The 26261-nt window shown below is 56.0% G+C and overlaps 1 protein-coding gene across 1 annotated transcript; it reads right to left on the reverse strand.

Moving 5' to 3' along the window:
• Window positions 1–8673: 8673 nt before the first annotated feature.
• On the reverse strand, window positions 8674–21907 carry CCM2L (CCM2 like scaffold protein). The gene is made up of 10 exons (XM_074969375.1): window positions 21182–21907; window positions 19636–19803; window positions 16043–16126; window positions 15460–15643; window positions 13841–14346; window positions 13611–13746; window positions 13110–13173; window positions 12170–12302; window positions 11881–12019; window positions 8674–9604 (listed from the first exon to the last, which is right to left on the reverse strand). The coding sequence occupies exons 1-10, from the start codon at window positions 21209–21211 to the stop codon at window positions 9333–9335; spliced, it is 1716 nt and encodes a 571-aa protein (XP_074825476.1). The 5' UTR covers window positions 21212–21907; the 3' UTR covers window positions 8674–9332.
• Window positions 21908–26261: the final 4354 nt, after the last annotated feature.

The raw sequence follows: 26261 nt of genomic DNA on the forward strand, positions 1-26261 counted from the left end.
TCATAAGCCAGTCTGGGCTTGTCCTCAAATCAAGGGCAGCATGAATGTAATATCCCATGCGTCCTCTAACAGGGGGGCTGCATCCTGCATGGGTAGGTCAATGAATTCCCTGACCTGTCTTTGCCAGCTCCAGCATCTATGCCCTGCTGGGTCTGAGAACAGGGCACTGGCCTCTGTTCTGTTAGTGACTCTCTGTGGAGGCTCAGCCCCGTCGTTTCACCCCGGTACCTTGGCTTCAGTAAGATGGGGATAATGACATTACTCACCTTAGAAAGTGCTCTGAGATCCTCTGATGGCAGGTACTAAGTATTATTAGTACAATCCAGTGTTTTGTGGTCAAGCTCCCTCCAGAGGTTAGGTGAAGCTGCTAGGCCATGTTCTGGGATTTTAGCAGACTCCTAGCAGGTTGACGAGGTCCCCGGCAGACTTAGGGCACAATATTCACTTTTTATCACAGGACATAAAAATATTCCTTTCCATCTGTTAATTTGCGCCCCCGTGGCTCCCCATCCCCTGGCGAGGCAGAGCGCGGAGAGTCTGGGTGAAGGAATCAGAAGAGCAACAAGAGAAGCACACAACCCTGCGGAGGATGTCCTGAAACGGACAGAAATGCCACAGGAACTGCTCATAGACTGTTTTTTCTTGCTTAGCTGCACTGGAATGCCCAGCTGGCTCCCTTCCCATCACTGGGGCAGACACAGGGGTGGAAGAGGTGGGGACAAGGGGAGGTCACTCGTCTAAAGCACGAACTAGCTCTCAGTCTCTGGGGAGGAGAAAAGAGGAAATACCCCTCAACTTCCCCTCCCTGCTCTCCAAGCCATGACGCCTGCATTAGGCCATACAGCCCAGATGTTGCTCAGGTGCTGGGGGCTTGGGGTGGAGGGTTTTGGCTGTTTTTCTTCTCTGTCTGATATTTACATAGCAAACAGTGGTTGGAGCCTTCCTTCACCAGTATCCACAGGGACCAGTTCCACAGTTCCCCTGGTTAAAGGTAAAGTGAGTAGAGACGCTCAGACTTGGGGCTGCCGTACCAGCACAGGGGTGAAGTGCTGGACCTGGAAAAAGTGGTCCAGATCAGCATTTGTCAGTCCTTATAACATTCAGAGAGTCGGCAGGAGAAAGTTCAGAAGTTCTGATGGTGTCACTGCCATGAGGCGCTGTCTCCTGAAATGGCTTCCCATCCTAGTCTGTGCCTCCTTAGGATCTGTTCCCTGCTTGGAAATGGCTAAGGAGCATTTCCCGTAGCAGTATTGGAGCTGCTCCATGAGAGCCAGACTGGATCAAGCCCTTAATGAACTCTCAGCACCTCCTTCCTCCTCCTTGTTAGCCGGCAGCAGATCTGGGAAGTGTTTGCCCATCGCCAGCATTCTCCATCCTCATTCCCTTCCTTAGGGCAACAGGAAGAAAATTCTGACGGGCCACCTCTCTCCCATCTGAATTCCTCGCTCTTCCTTTCAGACTGCTGAGTATCAACCTACTCGTGTCTGCAGGGAATGGGCAAGGTCAGGATCCTGCTGGCGGGAAGACCCCTCTCAGAATATCCTGGTGGCCTTGCGGGTGCGGTTTTTCACCAGGAAGCGTAATTTGATGGATAAAGGACCTTCATTCTGAGCTACCTTGAGTAAAAGCTGAAGGGGCAGCATCTCAGAGCAGGTGGCTAACTCAGTGCCGTGGAGGCAGCAGCTGAGGAGGAAGTGGTAGGAGGGGCAGCCACTGGAGGAGGGTATCTGAGTTCAGCAGAGCAGGAAGCTGCAAGTCAGAAAGGGTCATTTCCCCTCTGCCTATTGCTAGGGCCAGTGGGCCTCTCTTGCTTTTGGTTTTTTTTGGCACTGGCAGGCAGGATGGTCCCCCCGCCCGCTTCCCAGCCAGTCAAACGACCAAGCTTCTCACTCCACTCCCATCTCTTGGCTTCTTGCCCTGAAGGCAATTTTCATGTCTAGGTTTTAGAAAGCTAGAACCATGCCAGGCTTGGTGCTCAAACACTTGGAACCAGAAGCAGCTGGTTTGCAGCCTGAGCTGCTGACAATCTATGTCTGTGCCCTTCGGCAGCACCGGCTGCGGCGTCATGCAGAAGGAAGATGATCTTTTAGCAGTAAAACCAGAATCGCAACCCTCTGACCAGGGAGGCAGCGCCATCTGGTGCAGCCATACTCAGCCTGAGGCTGCAATCCACAAGTGGCTCTTGAATGTGTCTGCTGCAGTGCTTTGCCACACATGATCTTAAAACAATGACTGATTTAACTATTAACCAATCAGGGTGCTTCTACTATGTTATTAATCAGTTGTAGCTGATAAAATAATACTTGGTCAGCCATTTTGCTGTGAGAATATATATAGAGAGAGAGAGAGAGAGTGTAAATGAAATAATGAATTCACACTCCTGTGGCTCTTTTGGGTACTGTTGATCACTAATTTGGCTCCTGAGCCATTGGGGTCTGAGTGTCACTGGTCTAGTGTGTGGGACGCTGGCCGGGGGTGTGGAGCAGCTCTAGTGTAATACAATTTGCAGAAGCCAGAAGTGAGAGCACAACCTCCAGGACAGACAAGTAGGGAGGGACACACACTTACCTTAGACTGGGGCTTGCTCAAAGTCATGATGCTGAGGGCTTTACTGGAAGCTTCCTAGGAGTCCTGAGAATGACACCTCATTTGCATATAAATTTGCATATTTCTTTTTTGTTTTAAATAAATAACTAGATGCCAGCAGGCGTTTCCTTGTATGTTCCTGTGCCTTGCTGGTGACCCAAATCGCTGACTGTTAGCACTCAACAGGAGCACAAAGCTGCAGGCTCATCCAGCAGTCCTCAGGGAAAGTGTGACTAAGAGGCTTTCAGGGCTCCAGTGTCCACATTTGCCCAGGGCAGACACGCTGGGCACATCTTTCCTAGGTGCACGATTATTTGGACCGAGTATCGGGGGCAGCCGTGTTAGTCTGTAGCCACAAAAACAACGAGGAGTCCGGTGGCACCTTAGAGACTAACAGATTTATTTGGGCATAAGCTTTTGTGGGTAAAAACCCCACTTCTTCAGATGCAAAAACCCCCCACTTCTTCAGATGCAAAAAAACCCCACTTCTTCAGATTATTTGGACCATTGTGCTTGTGTCACTGATCTGACCCACTGAGAGCTAATATGATGCTGTTCAGGGAATGGGTGACCCTCGGTGGGTCAGCAACCTCCTTGGGAGCTTTTTAAGGTTCCTGTGTATTTACAAATCCTTTCTTCACCTTGTAATTTAAACCCATGTGTTTTTATGTTCCCAACCATAATTGCAATAAAAACAACCCTATCTCCTAGCTGCTAGACAGCCTGAGCTCTGTCTGAGGGAGAGAGAAGCCCCTCTAACCTAGACTGCTTCACGGGGTTCCTGGTGTATGGTCTGGGAGCTGGCTTTTGCTTTCATTAGGATTTCTCTCTCTACCCCCACTCCGCCTTGTCGCTAAACTCTCTCCTGTGTGGGACATGAACCCAAGAGCAGCCACACTCAAGTCATATTTTCAGCTTTACAGTGTTTGAGTGAGTTGGAATTAGGCCAGTTAACTGCAGCTGTAGGAGTTCTTAGACTAGCCCAGCCATCTCTTCCTGCCCTGGATGTTGGTAACAGAACTGGTCTCCAGCGAACAGGCAGGGGCAAGCCAGGGACTTTTAGCACAGTGGCAAAGAAGGGACCAAGTCAACATCAAGGACTTCCCCTCTGCCATGCTGAGCTCCAGGCTGTGGGTGCTGGGGCAGCTAGGGAGACAATTTTCCTGTTATTCTCACACATGGTTTTTGTAAATGCAAGATTAGAAAAGGGAACTGTCTGAGCCATGCTCCAGATTAAGCCCTTGGGCTGCTGGAGGAAATGATGCAGACAGGAGAGCTGAAACATGGATGCCCCTCCCGTGTTCACCTGGCCAGGGGAACCCCACGCCCTGGGGCAGGGCTGTGTGCACTGACAGGCAGGACTGTAAGAACTAAAGCAGCTAAAGGCACAAAGGCACAGAGATGCCGATTGGAAGCTCCTTGCAGCAAGGCCCACATTTTTGTTACGTGTGTGTCCAGCACCTGGCCCAGTGGGGCCCCGATCCCTGACGGGGGCCTGAAGGTGCTCCAGCAAGACGCACAGCCAATAACACCAAACAGACCACATCCTGGTCAGCTGCGATGTGAGTGAACATTGCACTTGCAGACTGGAGCGTAACTTGGGGGAGGCAGCTGTGATGTGCTGGCTCTGTTGTAGGGGAGGGGGAGGAAGGGGAAGCAGAATGGCCCATGGCTGATTGCAGTTGCCCTGGTTTCCCTTTGCTCACGCGTGGAAGCAGAGCGCAAGAGCTACCAGGAGGCTGGTCCGAGGGGTGCGAGAGCCAGGGATAACCAGCAGCCCCACTCTGCACCCAAAGCGTGGGTGAACTGCAGGGTCACGCCAGGGCTGCATGGAGCTTGGGCTGAAAGTCTCCCAGCCGTGCACTAGTGCCAGGGGAGCCCCAACAGTGGGAGCGTGAGCGTATAGGCCCCAGGCGTTTTAGCCATGGTGTGGTCTATCCCCCCGCGGAGCCCACGCTGTGCTGGAAATGCTGACAGCTCCTTGGGCCCAACCTCCCAGATCCAACCACTGGACCATGCTGCCTCACACAGATTCCATTGGCCAACAGTGAGTGAGCTCTGCTGATGAAGTGCCCGACCCTGTTCCCACAGGAGCTTTTGCCACTGAATTCAGTGGAAGCAGGAGCAGGCCCGTAGGGCCTGGTGTGAGAAACCCCTCTGCAACTGGGTGACAGCTCTGGCTCTTTGCTGAGCAGGAAGTTGATTTGCAGGGTGGGAACTTCCTTTTGTGAAATGCAAATTGCTCCACATCTTGGCTCTGATGTAATGAGCTCTTTGCTTATCAGCCACCATCAGAGACCTCAGCTGGGGGGGGGAGAGGAGATGGCCAGCTGCTTACTCCCCTGACTTGTTACCTTGAGTGGGAGGGTCCCTCTGGCACAGCAATAACTCATTTCAGATCAGTAGAGTCCCTGATTCCCACCAGGCCCAGAGCAGCAGAAACCACTATCCCTGACAACCTGATAGCTTTCTCTGACAGGGTAACAAGTCTTGTGGATGGTGGGTAGCAGTAGATGTGGTATATCTTAACTTTAATAAAGCTTTTGATACTGTCTTGCATGACCTTCTCATAAACAAAGTAGGGAAATGCAACCTAGATAGAGCTAGTATAAGGTGGGTACAAAACAGGTTGGAAAACCGTTCCCAGAGAGTAGTTATCAGTGGTTCACAGTCATGCTGGAAGGGCATAACAAGTGGGGTCCTGCAGGGATCAGTTTTGGGTCCGGTTCTGTTCAATATCTTCATCAATGATTTCGATAATGGCATACAGAGTACACTTATAAAGTTTGCAGACGATACCTAGCTGGGAGGGGTTGCAAGTGCTTTGGAGGATAGGATTAAAATTCAAAATGAACTGGACAAACTGGAGAAATGGTCTGAAGTCAACAGGATGAAATTAAATAAGGACAAATGCAAAGTACTCCACTTAGGAAGGAACAACCAGCTGCACAGATACAAAATGGGAAATGACTGCCTAGGAAGGAGTACTGCGGAAAGGGATCTGGGAGTCATAGTGGATCACAAGCTAAAGATGAGTCAACAGTGTAACGCTGTTGCAAAAAAACTGAATGTCATTCTGGGATGTATGAACAGGAGTGTTATAAGCAAGACACGAGAAGTAATTCTTCCGCTCTACTCTGCGCTGATTAGGCCTCAGCTGGAGTACTGTGTCCAGTTCTGGGTGCCACATTTCAGGAAAGATGTGGACAAATTGAAGAAAGTCCAGAGAAGAGCAACAAAAATGATTCAAGGTCTAGAAAACATGACCTATGAAGGAAGATTGAAAAAACTGGGTTTGTTTAGTCTGGAAAAGAGACGACTGAGCGTGGACATGATAACAATTTTCAAGTACATAAAAGGTTTTTACAAGGAGGAGGGAGAAAATTGTTCTTCTTAACCTCTGAGGCTAGGACAAAAAGCAATGGGCTTAAATTGCAGCAAGGGAGGTTTAGGTTGGACATAAGGGTGGTTAAGCACTGGAATAAATTGCCTAGGGAGGTTGTGGAATCTCCATCATTGGGGATTTTTAAGAGCAGGTTGGACAAACACCTGTCAGGGATGGTCTAGATAATACTTAGTCCTGCCATGAGTGCAGGAGACTGGACTAGATGACCTCTTGAGGTCCCTTCCAGTCCTATGATTCTATCCCTGCCACCCTCCATGTGCTTTGGGGTGAAATGGGAAAGAGGATGTCTTCACCGCACACTGACCATGAGTAATGAGAGCTGTTACTGGAGTGTTGGCTCCAGCACTGGAAAGTTACTCACTCACATGGGAGAATCCCCTTTACTTCCCCCACCACCACCTCAAAGACCCCATGTTACAGAGACCCTCCCTTTGGCTGAAGCTCCCTCCAGAACTCACCCACATTGCACTGGGCGCTGGCCAGCTAGGACCACTCTGGAGTGACATAGGACACTCAGAGCATGTGTAGGCCGTGGGTCCCAAGGCTAGCTATCCAAGTCTTCCCCATGGCTGCTCAGCATGCAGCCCTCGAGCGGCCAGGCCAGCCCACAAAGGGACACTTGCCAATACAAAAACGGGGTGTGTGGCTGAGAACTTGTCTCCATGATAGCTACGGGGTAGAACTAGGTGTTAATTTAAATCAATGGAGTTAAACCAACACCAAAGTCCCCGGGGACAAGCCTATGAGTGGCTTATTGTGGTTTAGTTCAGCCTGCTTGTAAGAGATGGAGCTATAACAAATTACTTCACTCCCACACCACAATACAAACATGCCCACAGCCTTTGACACTGGTGTAACTATTCCTTTAGAGACCCATTCAGGTGATGCCCGTGCAATGCTCTTATGCAGACAAGCCAAGAGAGGGAACAGTGCCCTCAAGCTGCTTTCTGAAGCATTAACAACAGAAGCCACAGCAGCTTATTGGTATAGCCACATTTCTCTCCTGAATGACTCCTGGATTCAGACGCCCAGGAGTCACGATGCTGAGCAGCAAACCCTCCTTTGCTTCTCTTCCTGCCAAGGCAGTAAGAGTTCAGGTCGACAGATTAAGCCCTGCACTGGCAGAGCGGGTGAGCAGATGCTGTGGGACCAGAACCAGAGCTCGGGAAGGGACTGTTCAAAAACTGGCTCTGGACTTTGCTGCTTTAGCCCATCTTTGCATTTCCCCCCACCCCAACCACATGCTCTCTCATGCTGCTGGGTTCCTTGGAAAGGGAGAGCGTGGTTAGCACACAGCTAACTGCCCACACAGCAAGGGGCTGCAGAGCATTGCCTCCCAGCACCAGGTCTGTGGGCTCCCTGCAACCAGGCCTCTGGCTAGTCTCCAGGAGGCCAGCAGGCGACAAGTATGCACCATTTCAACCTGCCGGCTTGAGTCTGCTACAGCTGGGTCGCTATCCTGGCAGATTCTCTCTCGAGGGACAAACCAATTCCTCTCTCATGGTGGTAAAGAGAAGCCCCAGTGTCAGGGCTTCCACCCTAGTGCAGACCATGCCCATCTCCCCAGATGGCCTGGGACAGGAATATTTGCTTTGGATGCCATTTACTGCTGTGGCTGTGGGCTGCTGGCCCTGTGCAGGCAGGGCCCTGTGGGTGGGCTCTGTCCCACCAGCCAAGGGCTTGTTAACCTGGAAGCCTTCAGTGCGGTGACTATTGAAAGGAAGAACCCCGTCGGGGCCTGAGCAGCAAGCCCTTCCCCCAGCCCACCCCTGAACTGGCATCGCCGACGTCACTCCTGCCATTGAGCCGATGCCCTGACACAAGGGACCAGGCCCGGCCCCAGGCAGGCAGAGTGCAAAGGCGTGCGAGGGAATGGCCATGGTCCGTGCCAGGATATGCTGCTCTCCCATCGCGTGTCCCGTTTGTGGCTTACCTGCAGACTGCCGTGCAAAAACTGCTCCTTTGCTCCTCCTCACGGAGCAAGTGCTCTGCTCTCTCGCCCCCGCGGGGCCTGGGCTGGCTCTCAGCGGGTTTAATTCTGTCAGGTCAGGCTGTGCAGATCCCAGCAAGGAGTCCCCAGGCCCCATGACAGAGACACTCCCCCACCCCCTCCTTGGCCCGCAGTGGAGCATTCCCGTCAGGTGGCTGCTGTTTGAGAGGGGAAGCACTAATCCCAGCTGCCCTCAGACCCAGAGCTGGGCTCCACGTGGGCCGCCCTGGGCCCTCATTAACTGGTCAATCGCCTTTCTGCGGCTCTCCTTTAAACCCCTCCCTCCTCTAAAGACACCTCTGTGGGGCAGCCCTCACCCACGGTCCTGAGCAGGGCCGGAGCTCAGTCCTTAGAGAGCGATTCCAGGGGCCAGCTCAGCCCTGGTGTAACTGGGAGCAACCCCGATCTCAGGAGCGTCTCACCCTCTTACCTCATGAACTGGAGCATGTTCATTACAGCCCACCCCGTGTTGGATTTGGCCTGTCACATCCGTGCTCTGCACAGAAAACCGGACCCCGCCCCTCTCGCTGGAAGGGGTGTCACCCTGGAGCCCTGGCTCTCTTCCTCACCCTCGCACGCCCAGCTTGGGACTCAGCCATTCCCTTCCCGGGCTTGGGGTCACTGGATTCCCCTGATGGCCTAGCGTGACTGGTGCCTTGGGCAATAACACACAACTAGCGCCAACCCCGGGGTTTAATTCTGTTCCAAATTACTCAGAACACACGCCCGCGCCTGCCCCACAGGGTCTCTGCTCCCCTGGGTGCCGATGCGGGAATCCCATGAAGGCTGACGAACCGCTAGTTCATGTGGAGGGCAGCGGCTGCCCTCTTCCTGCTGGGTGATTGTTAATGAAGGGGAGACAAGTTCGGCTCGCAGTTCCCCCCGTGGAGCCTCCCCAGACCTGGACGGGGGGACTGGCCTCACCGAGAGAAGAATTTGATCCCAAATGTTTAACAGTAAATTGCTGCTCCAGAAATCCACGGCCAGGTAAGGCAGGTCTCAGTCCCCTCCTGCCATTTGTGGTGCTACAGTCCAAGCCACTCAAACCGGTGGCAAGGTGCATACAGAGCCTCACTGGGGTGTGTGAAGCCAAGGTCCAGCGCGTGGCAGCAGCTCAGTCTCCCCCTCCGTCAGGCCCCTTGCAGAGTCCAAGACCGCTGAGGAGAGGAGGAGGCAGAGCTGGAGCGGTGAGGGTTAAAAAGCCAGCAGGCTGGCACCAGCCGCAGCTCAGCTGAAACGTGGTGGGGCTGGCAGCTTTTGAGTTCAGCCAAGAGGTTTCAGGGTCTCAAGGAGTCTCCCGGCCGCGGAGTGAATCACTGAGCACCCTTTCGGGGAGGAGGTGGGAGTCCCTCACAGATAGTTGTCTTCCTCCTCCTCCTCCTCCTCGCGAGCCAGCGCCTCGATGTCGTGGGTGATGTCCGTGATCATGCGGTTGAAGGATTCCGACTCGGAGCGGAGGGACCAGCTGTCGTAGCTGCGCACGGCGGAGGCGGAGGTGTTGCTCATGCTGCGCTTTATCCGCCCGAAGCTGTCGGTCAGGATCCCCCCTTCCCGGATGCCAATGCTCTCCAGGAAGCTCTCGAAGTAGCCGATGTCCTGATCTGGGATGAAGGGCCGCATCCCTGAGGGGACACACAGCCATGAGGTGTCGGCCAGGAGCCGGTAGGCGCTTACTGCCCTGGGAAGTGCTCATGTTCCCGGGGCCAGACGGGTTGGAGGAGCCCACAGGCCACCCCCTTGGTCTGCATGTCTAAAAGCAGCTCCCGACCGACAAGCTGGCCTAGCAGGTACAGGAGGGGAAGGGCTGTCAGGAAATCCAGCTGCTATTCCCTGATCTGCGCTAGACTCCCTGCGGGACCCGGGCACTTGTCCATCGCTAGGACTGACCTGGGCCCTCCTTCCCACAGCATCCACGCACCTAGCACTCCTTAACGGATTTATCCTCACACCCCATCTGGGAGGGCAGGGCTGTCCCCTCCATCGTACAGAGCAGGAACGGAAACCCATAGACTTCCCAAAGTCACACCAGTCAGCTGTAGGAAGCACGGGGGGGCCCTGTCACTGCTTGACAGCATCTTCCACACACCAGGCCCCTTACACAAAATAAGATCTAACAAAGACATGCCCTGCCCTTATAGATGCTGCCTCCCCGGCCCTTATAGACACCGCCTCACACCTAGGGTTGGTAACCATCCCAATTTCCCCGGGAGTCTCCCGGAATCAGGCTCTATCTCCCGGAGGCTACTGAAGCCAATCCAGGCGATCTTAGGTGCTAAAAGTCTGGCGGCGCAGTGGGGCTAAGGCAGGCTCCCTACCTGCCCCGGCCCCGCACTGCTCCCGTAAGTGGCTGGCACATACCTGCGGCCCCTGGGGAGGAGGGCCAGGGGGACTCTGTACGCTGACCCCGCCCCGAGCGCTGACTCCTCTGCTTCCATTGGCTGGGAATTGCGGCCAATGGGAGCTGCAGGCAGGGGCAGTGCACAGAGTCCCCCTGCCCCCCACAGGGGCCTCAGGGATGTGCCGGCCGCTTACAGGAGCGGTGTGGGGCCAGGGCAGGTAGGGAGCCTGCCTTAGCCCCACTGCACACCAAACGGGAGCTGCCCGAGGTGAGTGCCACCTGGCCGGAGCCTGCACCCCTCACCACCTCTCACACCACAAACCCCTGCCCCAGCCCTCAGCCTCCTCCCAAGCCAGCACCCTGCACCCCGTCCCACCCAAACTTCGTCCCAGAGCCTGCACCCTGCACCACCTCCTGCTACCCAACCCTCTGCCTCAGCCCTGACCCCCCTCCTGCAGCCAGCACTCCAAACCCCCTCCTACACCTCAAACCCCTGCCCTGAGTCCCCTCCTGCACCCAAACTCCCTCTGAGAGCCCGCATCCCTTCCTACACCCCAAGTCCCTGCCCCAGCCCGGAGCCACCTCCTGCACACAAACTCCCTACCAGAGCCTGCATCCTTCACCCCCTCCCACACTCCAATCCTCTGCCCCACCCCTGAGCCCCCATCCAGCACTCAAACTCCCTCCCAGAGCTTGAACCCAGTATCCCCTCCTTCACCCCAACACCCTGCCCCAGGCTCAGCCCAGAGCCCCTCCCACACACCGAACCCCTCAGCCCCAGCCTAGAGCCACACCCCCTCCCACACTCCAATCAAATGCCCCAGCCTGGTGAAAGTAAGTGAGGGTGGGGGAGAGCGAGCAACAGAGGGAGGGGGGATGGAGTGAGTGGGGTCGGGCCTCGGAGAAGGGGCAGGATAGGGGCGGTTTGTGTGATTAGACAGCTGGAAAACCTACTCACCCGCCCCCCCCCACTTATAGACACTGACTCACCCCCACCCCCACCCCCACCCACCTTTAGAGATGCCGCCTCCCACACACGTAGTTCCTTCAGTCCCTCATTCTGGGTCGTATTCTCAGAATCAAAGGCCTGATCCTGATCTCACATCAGTGTAGATCGAGGAGATGGCCACTGAAGCTGGCAGAGTCACCCCCGTCAGATCAGAACCTTTATATCCTGAAGCCTTCGCTTTCCCATCCCTTCTTTACACATAGGCCCAAACCAGAACGTTGCATCCTTCTGGACCCTACTTTTTTCGCGGTGGAGGGTTGGTTACGAGCAAAACCAAGTTTGCAGAATCTGAATCCAGCATTCAGGAGTGCCTGGATCACGGTGTTCAGAGTCTGGACCTGGACTTTTCGGGTTGGGCTCCATCTCTCATCGGACAGTGCTGGTCTGATGAACACAAACCTCAACTCCCTGAAGAGAGATGCCTGTCTCTGCACATCTTAGAAAAGGTCAAATTAATTGCTGTCGACACCACCAGGTCTCCCACCCAAGATGCCGTGTTCACTAGCCAGCTAAGCCAGAGTGGGGATAGCATTCAGTAACAAGCCATTTACCCAGAAGGAGAAACTTCCTCTTGTCCCCATAGAGCTGCAGGAGATCAGAACAGTATTCCTGGACTGACCTTCCCATCCGGTACTCCCTGAGCAGCAACGCAAACTGCTGGATCTCCTGGGGGGAAAGCTTGTTCCTCAGCTGCAGAGCAGAGAGAGAGAGAGCAAGGTTAGACCAGCTCCAGCCTCCCGCAGGTCCCTGGCAGTGATGCAGTAGGACTTGGGGTTGGAAGGATGGAATGAGGCCAGGGGAAATGAAGACTCCCCCATGATGCAGTAGCAAGGAGAGTACTGTGATCATGTAGTCCTGCAGCTGCTCCAGTCCCACGCTGCTCTGGTCACTGGCCAGGCTGTCACGCGACTCCCGAAAGGAAGGGGAAGACGTCCCACTGTAATACGCTTCAAAGGTCTCGTGGGAGCCATTGCTGCAGGCAGAAGGGAAGGCGATCAGCTGGGCTGTCCAGACAGCCTCATTCAGAGCATAGTCTGAGCCCTACTCTAAATGTTGGCCCTGCTCATCCCACACCTGCCACCCCATTTTCCAGGCGGTGGTGGGATTGCTTCTTGTGGCTGAAAGAAAAGGAGGACTTGTGGCACCTTAGAGACTAACCAATTTATTTGAGCATAAGCTTTCGTGAGCTACATCGGATCCGATGAAGTGAGCTGTAGCTCACGAAAGCTTATGCTCAAATAAATTGGTTAGTCTCTAAGGTGCCACAAGTCCTCCTTTTCTTTTTGCGAATACAGACTAACACGGCTGTTACTCTGAAACCTTCTTGTGGCTGGTATCTCCTGAGGGACCAGCCACTGGAGGGGGACCTAACGCCATCGGCCGTACGAACAACCAGCTGGGATGTTTCTCGGCAGGGTTCAGGCCCTGCTGGCTGCAGGTGGAGCCTGGCTGCCCCTCGCCTGCCGGGAGAAAGGATAACTCCTGGGACCAGGCTGAGCTTGTTCCTGTTTCTTGTCTGTATTTTCCCAGTTTTTCTCTGGAACGGGGAGATTTTGTTTTATGTTCCCTGTTTTATGGGCCCTGGCTGTCAGCTCCCAGCCCCTTGCACAGATGCAGGCCGATAAATATATCCTCCTATTTCTAACTCTGTCTGCTGTGAGTCCCCCTCACTGGGCCCGGGTCCCTCGCACAAGGGGCGAAGCGGCTGTGTAGGGCTACACAGAGCATACACAGGAATAAGGGGGGAGGGTCATTCAGATATTCGGGGAGCAGGACATACAATGAGCTGCAGCAGCTGAAATCAGCATCGTATCCATACGTCCCATCAGTGCGGCAGCTCTCACCTGGGAAAAGGAAACCCCGGGGGCAAGATGAGGGAACTGTCCAATGGTGCTCGCCTCGCCCCATGTCACAGTCCCGCTGCCTCTTTAACCACCCCCAGGAGCCAGGGACACCACCTCCCGCTCCCATCCACTATGCGCAGCCCCAGCAACGACTCCCAAAGCACCACCCCAGACTCCCACTATCCCCAACGCCACACACTGTCCCACGAACCGAGGAGACTCTGCCCTCTGTCGGAGGAGACAGGGAATCTTGCCTCAGGGCTTTGCCAGCCCAAATGCCGCCCCCTCGCAGCACTGCCAGCTCCCCACACTGCTGGACCTCACCATCTTGACATCACGTGTGGGCCTCCCCACCTCAGAGCTCCAGGATAAACACCCTGCAGTGGGAGGGACCCATGTCCTGTCATCCCACTAAGCCTGGCATGCCTGGCACTCACTCCTGCTGGAGAGCCAGGGGCGCTCGGGGGTGGAGGTGTAGTGGAAGCCAGCCCGGTCTACGCACTCGATGGTCTGGTCCCCATAGATGATCTGGAAGACCTGGCAGATGAGGGCACAGGATTCTTCAGCTGCATCCTGCACCCAGTGAGAGAAAACAGCTGTCATGGTGATCTGGAGCGGGTCAAACGCTGGGTGGGTTGGCAATGGGACAGCACACTTGGCTACTTACCCTGTTGGCCACGGCCAGGATGATGAGGTTGCAATACGCCTCAGGGCTGGGCTCCTTGGGATCCAGTGGGTTATTCCCTGTATGCCTCCTCTCCCAGCTGCCATAGGTCTTACCCCTCTCCCAGCTGCCACTGTAGGTCTGTCTCCGCTCCCAGCTGCCCCCAGCCTTGCCCAGCTGCCTCCGCTCCCAGCTGCCACTATAGGTCTGTCTCCGCTCCCAGCTCCCACCCGCCCGGCTGCTGTGCCTCTTCTCCCAGCTGCCACTGGCCTGCTTCCTCTCCAGGCTGCCTCCCCCGCCCTGTCTGCCCTCCTGCCCGCCCCGGGCCATCTTCCAGTCCAGGCTGCAGATGGTGTGCCGGCGCTCCATGGTGCCCCCCAGCTGCTTGGGCTCCAGGCAGATCCCAGCCTGCCTCTTCTCAGCTGCCCCTCCAGGGAGCTTTTTCTCCAGACTGCCCCCTGGGTACATGTCCAGGTTGCCCCCTGCAGGAACGGGGTCAACTCCTAGGCCTGGAATAGACGAGAGAAGAGATCTGTGCTCAGAAAGCTCCAACCCCAGCTGGCATGAGGAGGTGCCGCCTCCCACCCTGTGGGGGGATTGGTACCCATCCGGATGCTGCTCCCTGCCCCTGCCTCACACCCTCCGCTGGGGTTTAGGAGGTGAGTCTCCTGCCTCCCCATTCGCCCCGGTGCCTGCAAGTCAGGGTAGGGTGCAGGGCTGCCCCTGTAATGGAACCTTAAAACCATTACAATGTACAGCCACCAGGTGGCGCCACGGGTCACACATCTTCCCTTAGCTGCTAACAGCTGGAGTCAGCCCAGCGGGGCATTAAAGTAGGGGGTAGCCAGACCCCATTTCTTGTGCCTACCTCAGGGTGGAAGCTCTGTAGTCAGGTCACATCTGGGACAAACGCCTGACCAGCTAGTAGCAGCCCTGCCACTGACTGTGGACAAGCCGTTCATGACACCCCTGCCCCTGGAGATCCCGGCTGCAGTTACTGACTGAGGCTGGGGTTTTTTGTTAGAAGCGTCCAGACCCTCTTCTGCTAAGACTGGGTCCTGGCATATGGCAGGTGAGGGGAAAGAAACCAGCCCCTCCACTGCAGCCAGGAAATGCAGGGCAGGGAGCATCAGAGCACTGCAGAGCATGGCCTGTCGCTGCTCTCCGCTTCTTTCCACCTTGGCCATGGGGAAGTGCTGTAAGGCAGAGGGGGTCTGGGGTGAACTGCCAGGCCAAGCAGAGCCCTGCTGGGCTGCTCATCTATCGCGCCAGCGAGCCTGACTCTGGAGACCCCCTGAGGCAGGAGAGCTCTCTAAGGACGTGGCTCGACCTGGTGACACTGCATGCCTCTGTATCGCCCCGGAGCCCAAGGGTGCTGCAGGGAGCTGCACCCAGCCAACACGCCCCTTCCCTGTGCTTGTCTCACTAGGGATATAACCAACCACATGCCTCACTTATTCGTCACAATCACCCGGGCATCCTGCCAGCATGGGTGCAAGTGATGACACGCAGTCCCAAGCAGCAGGGAATCGGGCTGGTGGAGTCCCGTATGCACAGTGCGGGGCAGACAGGTTTGCAGGGAAAAACCCACACAGGTGCTGGGCCCAGGTGAGTCTCCGCACCTGTTTTCAGCACCAGGAGGTGCAGGGCATCATCCCGCAGGTAGGAGGCGGCAGCGATCTCATGGGTGGGGATCCTCAGGATGAGCTCCTCATTGTCTCTCCAGGTGAGAAGGAGGCAGCGGGCCGACAGGCTCAGGATGCTGTCCTGCTCCGGGGTTGTCTGGAGGGGCAGTTCCTTCAGCTGCTGCAGATGGGCAAAGGAACATGGTCAGAGGCAGAACGGAGGCAGCCCAGCGGGCGGTGCTGGGGCTCTGCTCTGCGGGAGCCCACCCTGCTGCAGTCCCAGCTCTCCTCAGCTGGGCAGGGCCGCGGCACAGAGAACAGTTTCTGAGTCAGGAGGGGCATTGCCGGGGCACTGCTGCGACTGCGAGGAAGGTCACCCTGGCCCTTCTCTCCACAGGCAGCCAGCCCTATCCAAAATGGAAGCAGCCTGAGCCGGGCTCCCTGTCCGCCCCCCCTGCAGCATGGGGAAGCTGGCAGCTGGCACTGAACACTACGCATGGCTTCCCTTCTAACCCAGGTGCTGAGTGGAGGCGTGTTGGGGTGGCAGCTCCCTCCCCGGGCTGTGGACTCCCTCTCTTACCCGGGCTGTGTCCAGGAGCTGCAGCAGCTCATCCCGGCTGGAGGGGTTCAAGGAGGACGTCACCCAGGTCAGGTGGCCTAAAAACTAGAGAGAAAAATCCTGCAGGTGACTCGTGTGAGTGTGACAGGTGGTGGAGATTCCTGCTGTCCGGAAAGCCCTGCAGGGAGCCCCGGGGGGCCTGGGGATCTCTGTTCCCAGGGATGTGCCTTCAGAGAGGATGGATGGCCCAGTGGGTAGGGCGCTAGCTGGAGACTTGGGTTCAATTCCCTGCTGCAGACATCCCGGGTGGCCTTGGCAAGTCTCAGGGTCTCGCTGGTCGGCCTCTGTTGGCGGGTCCGCTAGCTCCCTTGCTGCGCAGGGGCATTGATCAGCCTCGGGGGTGACAGGCTGGCGCCCAGTAGCCGTAGACGCCGTGTCTGGGACAAGGGAGGGGCTCCAGAGCCCCCTGCAGAGCCCTTACCAAAGTCCTTCAGGAGCGATACAGAAACCAAACCTTCTGCCTCTGCTGGATCACACTGTCCTTCGGTGCCTAACCTATCCCACATCCCAGGGCTGGCCCACTCCCCCCTTCCTCAGGGGTCCGGCAGGCCCCAGCTCGCCCCCTGCCTGCTCTTCTCCCCACCTCCTCGACTCGGGGGGCTTTGTTCCTTGACCCTGCTGGACTCCCTGCCATCTCTTCCCAGAGAGGGACCCCAGAGTTTTTCCTTACCTGGAGCCCCCTTCTGCCCTGCACATCCTCTGTTTAGAGTAACCACCTGGCTGCTTCCCCAGCTGGGACTCCTGCCTGGCCCTCCCTGCAGGTGCAGCCAGAGCGCATACATGACCTCTTAGGCCCACATGAAGCCGTTCAGGGTCTGTGTGGGCTGCACACCACAGCGCACAGTGTATTTCTATATCCCTGCAGGACTCAAGGGGAAGGGGTCTCCTCTCTGTCACCCGCCTGGCTAAGGGAACCTGCAGCAGCAACACTGGAGCGGAAGCAATTAGCTTCGTCCTGAAACAAGGACAAGGGGTGGGTGCTGATCCTGGCCAAGGGCAGTGTGTATTCGGGCACCTGGTGATGCCCATCTCCATGGGCCTGGCCCGAAGACACCGGAGCACCCTGCAAACTGTGGGATGGAGACCTGCCTGAACTGAGGAAAAGAAACTCACTTTAAACCAGTTTCAGAGTAACAGCCGTGTTAGTCTGTATTCGCAAAAAGAAAAGGAGGACTTGTGGCACCTTAGAGACTAACCAATTTATTTGAGCATAAGCTTTCGTGAGCTACAGCTCACTTCATCGGATGCATACTGTGGAAAGTGTAGAAGATCTTTTTATACACATAAAGCATGAAAAAATACCTCCCCCCACCCCACTCTCCTGCTGGTAATAGCTTATCTAAAGTGATCACTCTCCTTACAATGTGTATGATAATCAAGTTGGGCCATTTCCAGCACAAATCCAGGTTTTCTCACCCGCCCCCCCCCCCCCAACACACACACAAACCCACTCTCCTGCTGGTAATAGCTTATCTAAAGTGACCGCTCTCCTTACAATGTGTATGATAATCAAGGTGGGCCATTTCCAGCACAAATCCAGGGTTTAACAAGAACGTCTGGGGGGGGGGGGGGGAGGAAAAAACAAGGGGAAATAGGTTACCTTGCATAATGACTTAGCCACTCCCAGTCTCTATTCAAGCCTAAGTTAATTGTATCCAATTTGCAAATGAATTCCAATTCAACAGTTTCTCACTGGAGTCTGGATTTGAAGTTTTTTTGTTGTAATATAGCAACTTTCATGTCTGCAATCACGTGACCAGAGAGATTGAAGTGTTCTCCGACTGGTTTATGAATCTTATAATTCTTGACATCTGATTTGTGTCCATTTACTCTTTTATGTAGAGACTGTCCAGTTTGACCAATGTACATGGCAGAGGGGCATTGCTGGCACATGATGGCATATATCACATTGGTGGATGTGCAGGTGAACGAGCCTCTGATAGTGTGGCTGATGTTATTAGGCCCTGTGATGGTGTCCCCTGAATAGATATGTGGGCACAGATGGCAACGGGCTTTGTTGCAAGGATAGGTTCCTGGGTTAGTGGTTCTGTTGTGTGGTATGTGGTTGCTGGTGAGTATTTGCTTCAGGTTGGGGGGCTGTCTGTAGGCAAGGACTGGCTAAGTCATTATGCAAGGTAACCTATTTCCCCTTGTTTTTTCCTACCCCCCCCCCAGACGTTCTTGTTAAACCCTGGATTTGTGCTGGAAATGGCCCACCTTGATTATCATACACATTGTAAGGAGAGTGGTCACTTTAGATAAGCTTTTACCAGCAGGAGAGTGGGTTTGTGTGGGGGGGGGGGTGAGAAAACCTGGATTTGTGCTGGAAATGGCCCACCTTGATTATCATACACATTGTAAGGAGAGTGGTCACTTTAGATAAGCTATTACCAGCAGGAGAGTGGGGTGGGGGGAGGTATTTTTTCATGCTTTATGTGTATAAAAAGATCTTCTACACTTTCCACAGTATGCATCCGATGAAGTGAGCTGTAGCTCACGAAAGCTTATGCTCAAATAAATTGGTTAGTCTCTAAGGTGCCACAAGTCCTCCTTTTCTTTTCACTTTAAACCCTGTGTCCACGGGAACCCTTGAGACTCGGGGCCAGGCTCTGAGTAAAGGGTTCCCAGCTGCCTGGGGCCCACCCTGCCAGGGGTAAAAGTAACTTAAAGGACTTACCGGTACTCAGGGCCGGGGTCCTGAGTGGGAGGCGGGGCCTCAGGTAGAAGGGGCGGGGCCTTTAAATCCCTAGGCCCTTTAAATTGCCACCTACTAACCCTGGGCTCCGGCAGCAATTTAAAGGGCCAGGGGCTCCAGCTGTGGTAGTGGCAGCCGGGAGCCCGGAGACCTTTAAATTACCACCAGATCTCCATGGTAGCTGTAGCTGCAATGGCAGCCGGGAGCCCTGGGGGGGTCTGGTGGTAATTTAAAGGGCCAGGGCCTCCAGCCAATGCTGGGAGCTCAGGGCCCTTTTAAATTACTTGCCTGGGGAAGCTGCCCCCTGCCAGCATGGTTGGCTGTGTACTGGCTCTTGCCGGTACACCGTACCGTACCATACCAGCTTACTTTCACCTCTGCACCCTGCACATGCAAAAGGGCCCTGCCATGCATGTAGCTCTGAAGCTGCAATCCTTGGTCACTTTACAGTTTGAAGAACTCCCCCAGCACGTCCTTCCCCTGGGTTTTCGCTGGGCCCACAGTTTCCAAAGGCCAAATGAGCGTTTTCCTGCCGGAGTTAGAGGCTAGTGGCGGATGGAAGAAACAGGGTCCAGGTCTTCTTCTGGGCAGACAGTCAGCTCAGCTATTCAGTTTGGTCTGGTGGCAGCCTGTTTCCCTGGGAGAGCTCACTCCAAACCACCAGGTGGTGATTCTCACATGGCTGGGGTTTACCTGGCGGGTGCATTACAGTGAGAGGTGATCCACCTTCCCTGGAGCACAGCAATGGGGAACTCTCACAGGGTTAAGGAAGCCAGGCCTGTGACCTCCGCTCCTGCCAGCGCCAAGAAGATCTGAGCTTCTGGGATAGCGCCTGGCCCTCCCGGCCACCCCTCCTTACCTTCACCTCCTTCTCCACGTAGTCGTGCAGCAGTATTTGGGGATCTATGAGATAATCAGGGGGGTAGAGAGGGACAGAATGCAGAGGCCTCCGGTAGACACTGCTCCTGAGCGCCTGCCTGCGAGCCGCCTTGGGGAAAACCAGCCGCTTGATGGGAGACACAAACCCCTGAGAACAAACAGGAGAGCTGAGAAGCCGGCATCTCTCATCCGCTTCAACCGCAGAGGGGCTTGTGTTTGCTGTGCACCCTGGTAGGATCATATGTGCATGAATATGCCCCTCAAGTGTGATATGGGTTCAACAGCAATCCCACAATGAGAGGAAGCCAGCATCCCCCAGGGGAGTCCCAGACCATGTGCAGTAAAGGGTGCGTTAGAAATGCTATGAGAGAGAGAGAGAATCTATTCCTAGAGACACAGAGAGTGAGCTCCCTCCGGGGTTGGCTCTAATTGCGCTATGTAAATAAATCCAGTGAACATAGGCCCTGGGCCTAAGGCGGCTGTCCTGCACAGAACAGGACAGGCAGAGGGGTTTGGATAAAGAGCACATGGAGGAGTTTGGGGATGCCATTATTGGGGGGAGGGCAGGGGATGGAGCAAACAAGCCGTGTACAACCCCTGGGAAGCGAGGACATGACAAATGAACCAGAAATACCCTAGTGGGAGAGAAATGGATGAATCAGAGCTGGAATTTCCAGCCAGAAAGAATGGAGCCGTGCGTCTCTCCCCACAGACCCCGAGATTGGGCCAAGCCAAGGTGGCAGGCTGAGCAGATCAGAATGCCATGTGCACAATCGCAGCTGAGTTATGTTCTGGGTGCAGAACTGATGGACAGCCAGTCCCTTCCTTGCGGAAAACCTAGCCAGGACTCTGGGCCACCAGCTGGTCTCTGCCGGGCCTCTGCCCTGGGGCCTTTAACTGTGCTGGGTCAGTCACAGGGGGGAGAGGGGAATAAAAGACCCAAGGGTCAGGCTATGGATTCTCCTCTGTACAGAGTCCCTGAAGGGAAAGCACCTTGCTGGCCTCTGAGAGCCACATGTGCACCATCTTGTCCCATGGGCCACGCAGGACAGAGAGCATAGCCAGCTGGGTGCATATGGAGAGATGGCCCAGTCCCCTATGGATCCGGCATGCAGCTCCCCACACCCCAGCAGCACGGCTGGCTCTGGGGCTATGCTACCATTGATTCCCCACCCCCAAGGGGTCACCTGGCACGTCAAATAGCCTAAGGGCTCAGTGCAATTTACGCTGCTCTGGGTGGGGCGCAGGCTGTTTGGTGACTCCGCCCCTTTCTGCTAGGCCACGTCCCTCTTTTCAGCCCCGGTTTGGGGGTGGGGGGAGGAATCATGGGCTGCCATTCTCCCCTGTAGGGCCTGCTCCCCATGAATTCCACTCCCCTGCTACCCGGCATGCCGCCTAAGGGAAGGGAGCACTTGGCCTTTGTCTCACACCCATGCAGTACTCAGTGCCCCATGCAGTGACACCCTTGGGAACCACCCCACACACACGCACCTGCACCCCGCAAAGCCAGCTCGGCCTGTACGTACCTTCTTCCCCTTCTTGGCCTCGTACTCCATGTCCCTGCTCTGCTCCTGTCACGGCAAAGGCAGCTCTTTCCGCTACGTGCTATTCCTTTGTTTTTTTCCTGTGTCGGAAACTCCACCAGCGACGGCTCTGATGTGAACTCGCTGAGTTCCTGCCCCTCCGGGGAGGGAGAAGTGCATGGAGTTGAGCTCTGGCCGAGCAGACGGGGCTCTGGGGCTGCTGGGCTCGGCTCACGCCCCAAGGGGAAACACTCGTTCCCAACGCACTCACGCCCACCCCCTTGCCCGCTGCCCCACGCCTAGCACACATTGTCTTTGGGCACTGTTGCCGTCTGTCTGTCTCTCTCACACGCTCCGTCTGTCTGTCTCTCTGTCACACACACCCCGTCTCTCTCTTGGCGCTAATAACCCAGCAGGGAGATCTCGGTGGTTCTGCGAGTGCTGTCTTCGAAGGGACGTTCTCCAAGGCTCTTCTGGATCTCCTCCACAGTAGGAGTTCCTGGCAGCTCCTCGGGGGGCTCCCCTGTCCCTGACTCACTCCCGTGCCAGGGTAGAAGGCCTGGGGCATAGATGGAGGATCAGCTGGGTGCAAACGTGGGGCATGCAATGCAGTTGTAGGGCTAGGCAGGAACCGGAGCTGGCCCTGGGACAGTGACTAGAGCAGGGGACCTGAAATGCTAGCCATGGTGGGGGCTGAAAGCCTCAGAGGCACCAAGGCTCTGGGGCTTCATAAACTATCAGCAGGGACCCAAATCATCATCGCTAAGGAGCCCCAGCTCTTGAGAAGTGCACGTGAGGCACAAACCTCAACCCCCCGGGGCCTGTGGGGAGCTCAGACTGCGGCTTGGGCCCCGCTCTAGAGTGGGGGAGAGCCGGTGGGAAGAGAAATTCCAGGCTAAAAGGGATGTTCCTTCCCTCCTGTGCACTGCATCCTGCCCCAGCAGCTGCAGAGACTTCCTCTTCCCGAGCAGCGAGGGATGGACAGGAAGGGGACAGACACTCAGGAGCTGACGCCTGCAGGAGCTTGTAAATCTCTGGAGTCAGGAGTCTCCCGGGGGGCTGCTAAACTCCATTTTTATTCCTGCGTGAGCCCCTGAGCCCCAGCGTGAAGGTCACTTGGTCCCATGATGGGGGTTTTCTCCAAAGAGCCACCACCACTCTCCCTGGCCAATCTCCTCCCTGGGGCAGGTCCACTGAAGTCAGGGATGACCCTGACCCTCCCAGTGTGCTAACACGTGCAATGCGTTCCCGTCAGCCTGGTTGGGTTTGCCCCGGAGTGGGTGTGTTCCATTTCCTGCGTGGTGCATTCAGGCAGTGGAGTGTCTCCAGGGATGCTCCCATGTGCCTCACATAGGTACCAAGCCCCACCCGGGCTGCTGTTTCCTGCAATGTCCCTGATGCCAAATACCCAGCCACATAGCGAGTGGCAGGAGCAGAAGGGAGCTGGCATCATGCAGGAGCCTCTTGCGGGAGCTGATCAGCATCTGCTGTGGGTATCGTAACCTCCCTTCCGGGGGGGCTCCTGCCCCCTGGATTCCTTTTACTGAATCCCACCCCCCAAGCCTGTGTGTCTGGACCCAGCACAGCCTGCCCCCAGGAGACAGGCTATGGAAATATGAACGCCCGCTACACAACAGTCCAGCTCTGCATTGGCTACATTACTGCATGGCAGAGCATGTATCCCTCCCTCTCCCGGCTGGTCTCTGAGATATGTGGGAGGGGATCACAGCCTCCTTGCTGCCCTGTCCCACCAACCCACTCAGAATAACACTCCGCTCTTACACAGCTCCCTCCCTGATGGTCTCAAAGTGCGTCACCCGCATCAGTGAATTAGTGCCACCCCTCGAGAGGGACGGCAGAGTCATTATCTCCATTTTACAACTGGGGAAATTGAGGCAACTCCCCCAAGTTAGTGGCAGAGCTGGAAATAGAACCCAGGAGTCCTGGCTCCCCGTCCTCGTGCTCTGGCCAACAGACAATCCCAACTCAGCCACAACCAAGCGATGCAAAGTCTCAGCACCAACTCTGCTGCCTGCCTCTGCTGCCCTGCCCTGTGGGAGACCTGCTCCTAGCCATGGTGTGCAGTAACCCAGCCTCTGCCCTGCCACAGGGCTGCCGAGGTGCATTGCTAGGAGGTCCCTGGTGGGCTCCACGTCTGGTTCTCCCAGCTCAGCAGAAGCACAGCCCCACTGAGCCCACTGCGTTGCACACATCAGGCTGCTGCAGGAATTGGCACCCCTAGAGGGGAATGAGGACGGAGCAAAGAAAGGCCCGCAGGCCAGGTGTATTGAAAGGAATTTAATATCTCATGTTGCAGCAAAATTAAAAATATACAAAAAGTTTGTGGTATACAAAAAAGTCTTAGTACAGAACCTCGGTCTCCTTCCCCCCCCACCCCTGGCCCTGCCCGCCTCCCAAGGGAAGTAAGAAGAAGGTGGCACACAGAGTATTTACAGTACATGATGGAAGTTTTTCCAGATGCTGGATGAGAAGGAGAAGGGAGAAACAAACCGCTCTGAGAGATCTGTGCCGGGCGAGGGGAACTAGCCAGCAAACCAACCAGCCACGTGGCTAGTGCTCCCAACAAATCCGTAACCAGAGTGGGCGCTTTGTTCCCACTGGCTGTTTAAAACTAGAGCTGGACCCAGGTAAACCCCAGCTCCAGCTCCCTGAATTCTGGGGGGGAGAGGGCTAGGATTCCGCACCCCCCCCCTGCTCTGACCCCCCGGCACCAGTGGGGTCTGTGTCATTTAGTGGGCAGAACCCAGTCCCTAATCTGAACCAAGCTCCCCCCGCCCTTAAAGCAGGAGGCAGAATCCAAACCTGACCCTAGACCCACATTTTGCAGGTGTCCCTTTGGCTGGACCAAAATCTTGGTTTGGGATTTTGAGGGGAAGGGGCGGGGGCGTTCAAAATCCACCTCTGGCTCCAGATTTCAAGCTGGCACCCACCTCTCCGCTCACGGAAGGGCCCGTTCCGGGAGTTGCCATGGTTACGGTGTTGTTGGGGTGCAGTCCTGCGCCGGCCTTGCACGGGACCTAGCGAGGAGAATGTCGGAAAGCCCATTTCCCAGCGGCTGAGGTCAGTTTTTCCGCTTGGTTTGGGTCTTTTTTCAGCCCTATTGAGAATGTCATGATAGTCGTGACGTTGCAGGGAACGGGCTTGTTTCTGGGTGGGTGGAGAGGCGACCGGACTACCAAGGCTCCTCAGGCGCTAGCCAGAGAACGCTCAGGGACTTCCTATTGGGAGCCCTGCCTTAGAGACGGCGCAGGTGGGCCAGGCTTCCTCTGCCCTCCCTGCCCACACATGGCCTTGCACCTGCCCAGTGGGAATGAGCAGCTAGAGGCAGAAGGGCAAGAGGCTGCGTTGGTGGGATCATCCATCGGGAGACGAGAGACGAGACTCGCAGGGGCTCCGTTCGGTCCCCTGCTGCAGGGCCCTTCTCCCAGGCCCAGCCATCCTTCCCAGGTCTGCCTCCCCATCCCCACTGGCACGCCACATGGTGCGCTGGCTGCAGGAGCCCAGCTGCTGATCTGCTCTGAGGTTATTGCAGGGGCTAGGGAGCGTTCCCCCTCTCCCGAGAGCAGCGGAGACGGTGGGGATACCGTGGCTGGAGTGCATAGAAAACTGGCCCTTTTATCAGTGGGCTTCCCGTTCCCAGCGCTTGCTCTGGGAAGGTTCCTCCAGAGGGTCCAACGCCCATGGCTCGGTGCACAGAAAAACCTGCCCTTTCCTCACTGCCCTCCCTGCAGGGCTCCCAGCCCCCCACCAGCCCAAGGAGCCAGCGACCACCTCTAGGTCACTGCTGAGCCAAAGTTGGTTTCCCACATGGCAACACGCTGGCCTCCAAGCCCTTCCCAGATGACTACAGCCCTGTGGGAGGAGGTGCATATTTCACAGCCCAGCCCACAGAATGGGGGATTCTTGCGTGTCTGTAGCAAGCTGTGGCCATCTCAGGCAACACCCTTCTACCTGCTGGCAGGGCCCACGCCCATCTCACAGGGGAGTGTGGCCGGTCCATGTCCAGTCCCTGCAGCAGGAGCCCAGAGACCCCCCTGACCCCCTCCTTCCCACCTGACCCCAAGTGCTGGGCTGGAAAGACAGGCTGGAGGTCTCAGGTCATGTGTGCTGGACAAGATCACGTCACAGAGTGCCCACAAACACACGTAGACACAGCGACACAGAAAAACCCATCCCCCCACACCGCCGTCCCCCAAATGAGATCCTGGACACAGTCAGGAGCACTCTAGCTGATCTACACATCTATACGGACAGTATAAACACCCAGCAGAGCTCCAGAGTCCTCCCTTCGCCCACAACACCCTCCTGGCATCCGTCTGCCAGCCAGGCCCCCGGAAAGTCTTTTTACTTGGTCCCAGCAAGTGGCTGAAAATAACTGTAGAGGCGGCTGGGTTTATGCTACACAGGGCTGCGGTAATCGTCTGACGCAGACGATGGCGGCTGAGGGTCCAGCTTCTTTATACCTAGGAGCAAACTGCTGAGCAAACTGAAGGGGAATATCCCACGGAGTCCCCTGGAGCCACTAAAGAACCCGCTCTCCAACAACTGCCCTCTCTGCGCTCATGCCATGGGGCTGGGGCGGGACAGGGGCTCTAAGGAGGAGGTGATGCAGATTCGCTGCTCCTCCCTAGGTGGCATGATGCTGCTTGGCTGCTATCCCAGCCCCAGGGGCTGTAGCAGCAATGGGGTCACTGAGCATCCTGCTGGCCTGTGGATCCAACCAGTGATTCACTTACCCTGCTTCAGACTCTTCCTCAGTGCTGCTGCCAGGCAACAAGCAGAATGTCCCCCAGGGGTGCGTGGCCCTGGAGCTCTGGGGTCTGAACTGGCTGCCAGCTGGTTCCTGGTGAAGTTTAAGGGGTGGGTTATGAGCTTTAAAGCTCTGTGATTGTGTCTACACCACACACAAGGCCCAGGTTCTGACTTGGGTTTGCCCAAGCCCCCCTTCCGTCCACAAACAAATCAGTCTGACTTGGGTGAGCAAACACTCAAGACCTAGATCCTAGGACCCTGCTAGGGAGCTGAGTCAGAGACCGAGTCCCGCTGCGACTGTGGTCCAAGC

This window comes from Natator depressus, chromosome 13 (genome assembly GCF_965152275.1).
Source record: "Natator depressus isolate rNatDep1 chromosome 13, rNatDep2.hap1, whole genome shotgun sequence".
NCBI classification, from domain to species: domain Eukaryota; kingdom Metazoa; phylum Chordata; order Testudines; family Cheloniidae; genus Natator; species Natator depressus.

What these genes read in the sequence shown, in the direction of transcription:
- CCM2L (XM_074969375.1), bottom strand. Translation starts at nt 21,211, where the DNA reads ATGGAGTACGAGGCCAAGAAGGGGAAGAAG. An exon ending in ACGTGGAGAAGGAGGTGAAG is followed by an intron (nt 16,127 to 19,635) that starts GTAAGGAGGGGT and finishes TTTTCTCTCTAG; the next exon opens with TTTTTAGGCCACCTGACCTG. An exon ending in TTCAGCTGCTGCAGCTCATT is followed by an intron (nt 12,303 to 13,109) that starts GTATGTCCTGCT and finishes TTCTGCCTGCAG; the next exon opens with CAATGGCTCCCACGAGACCT.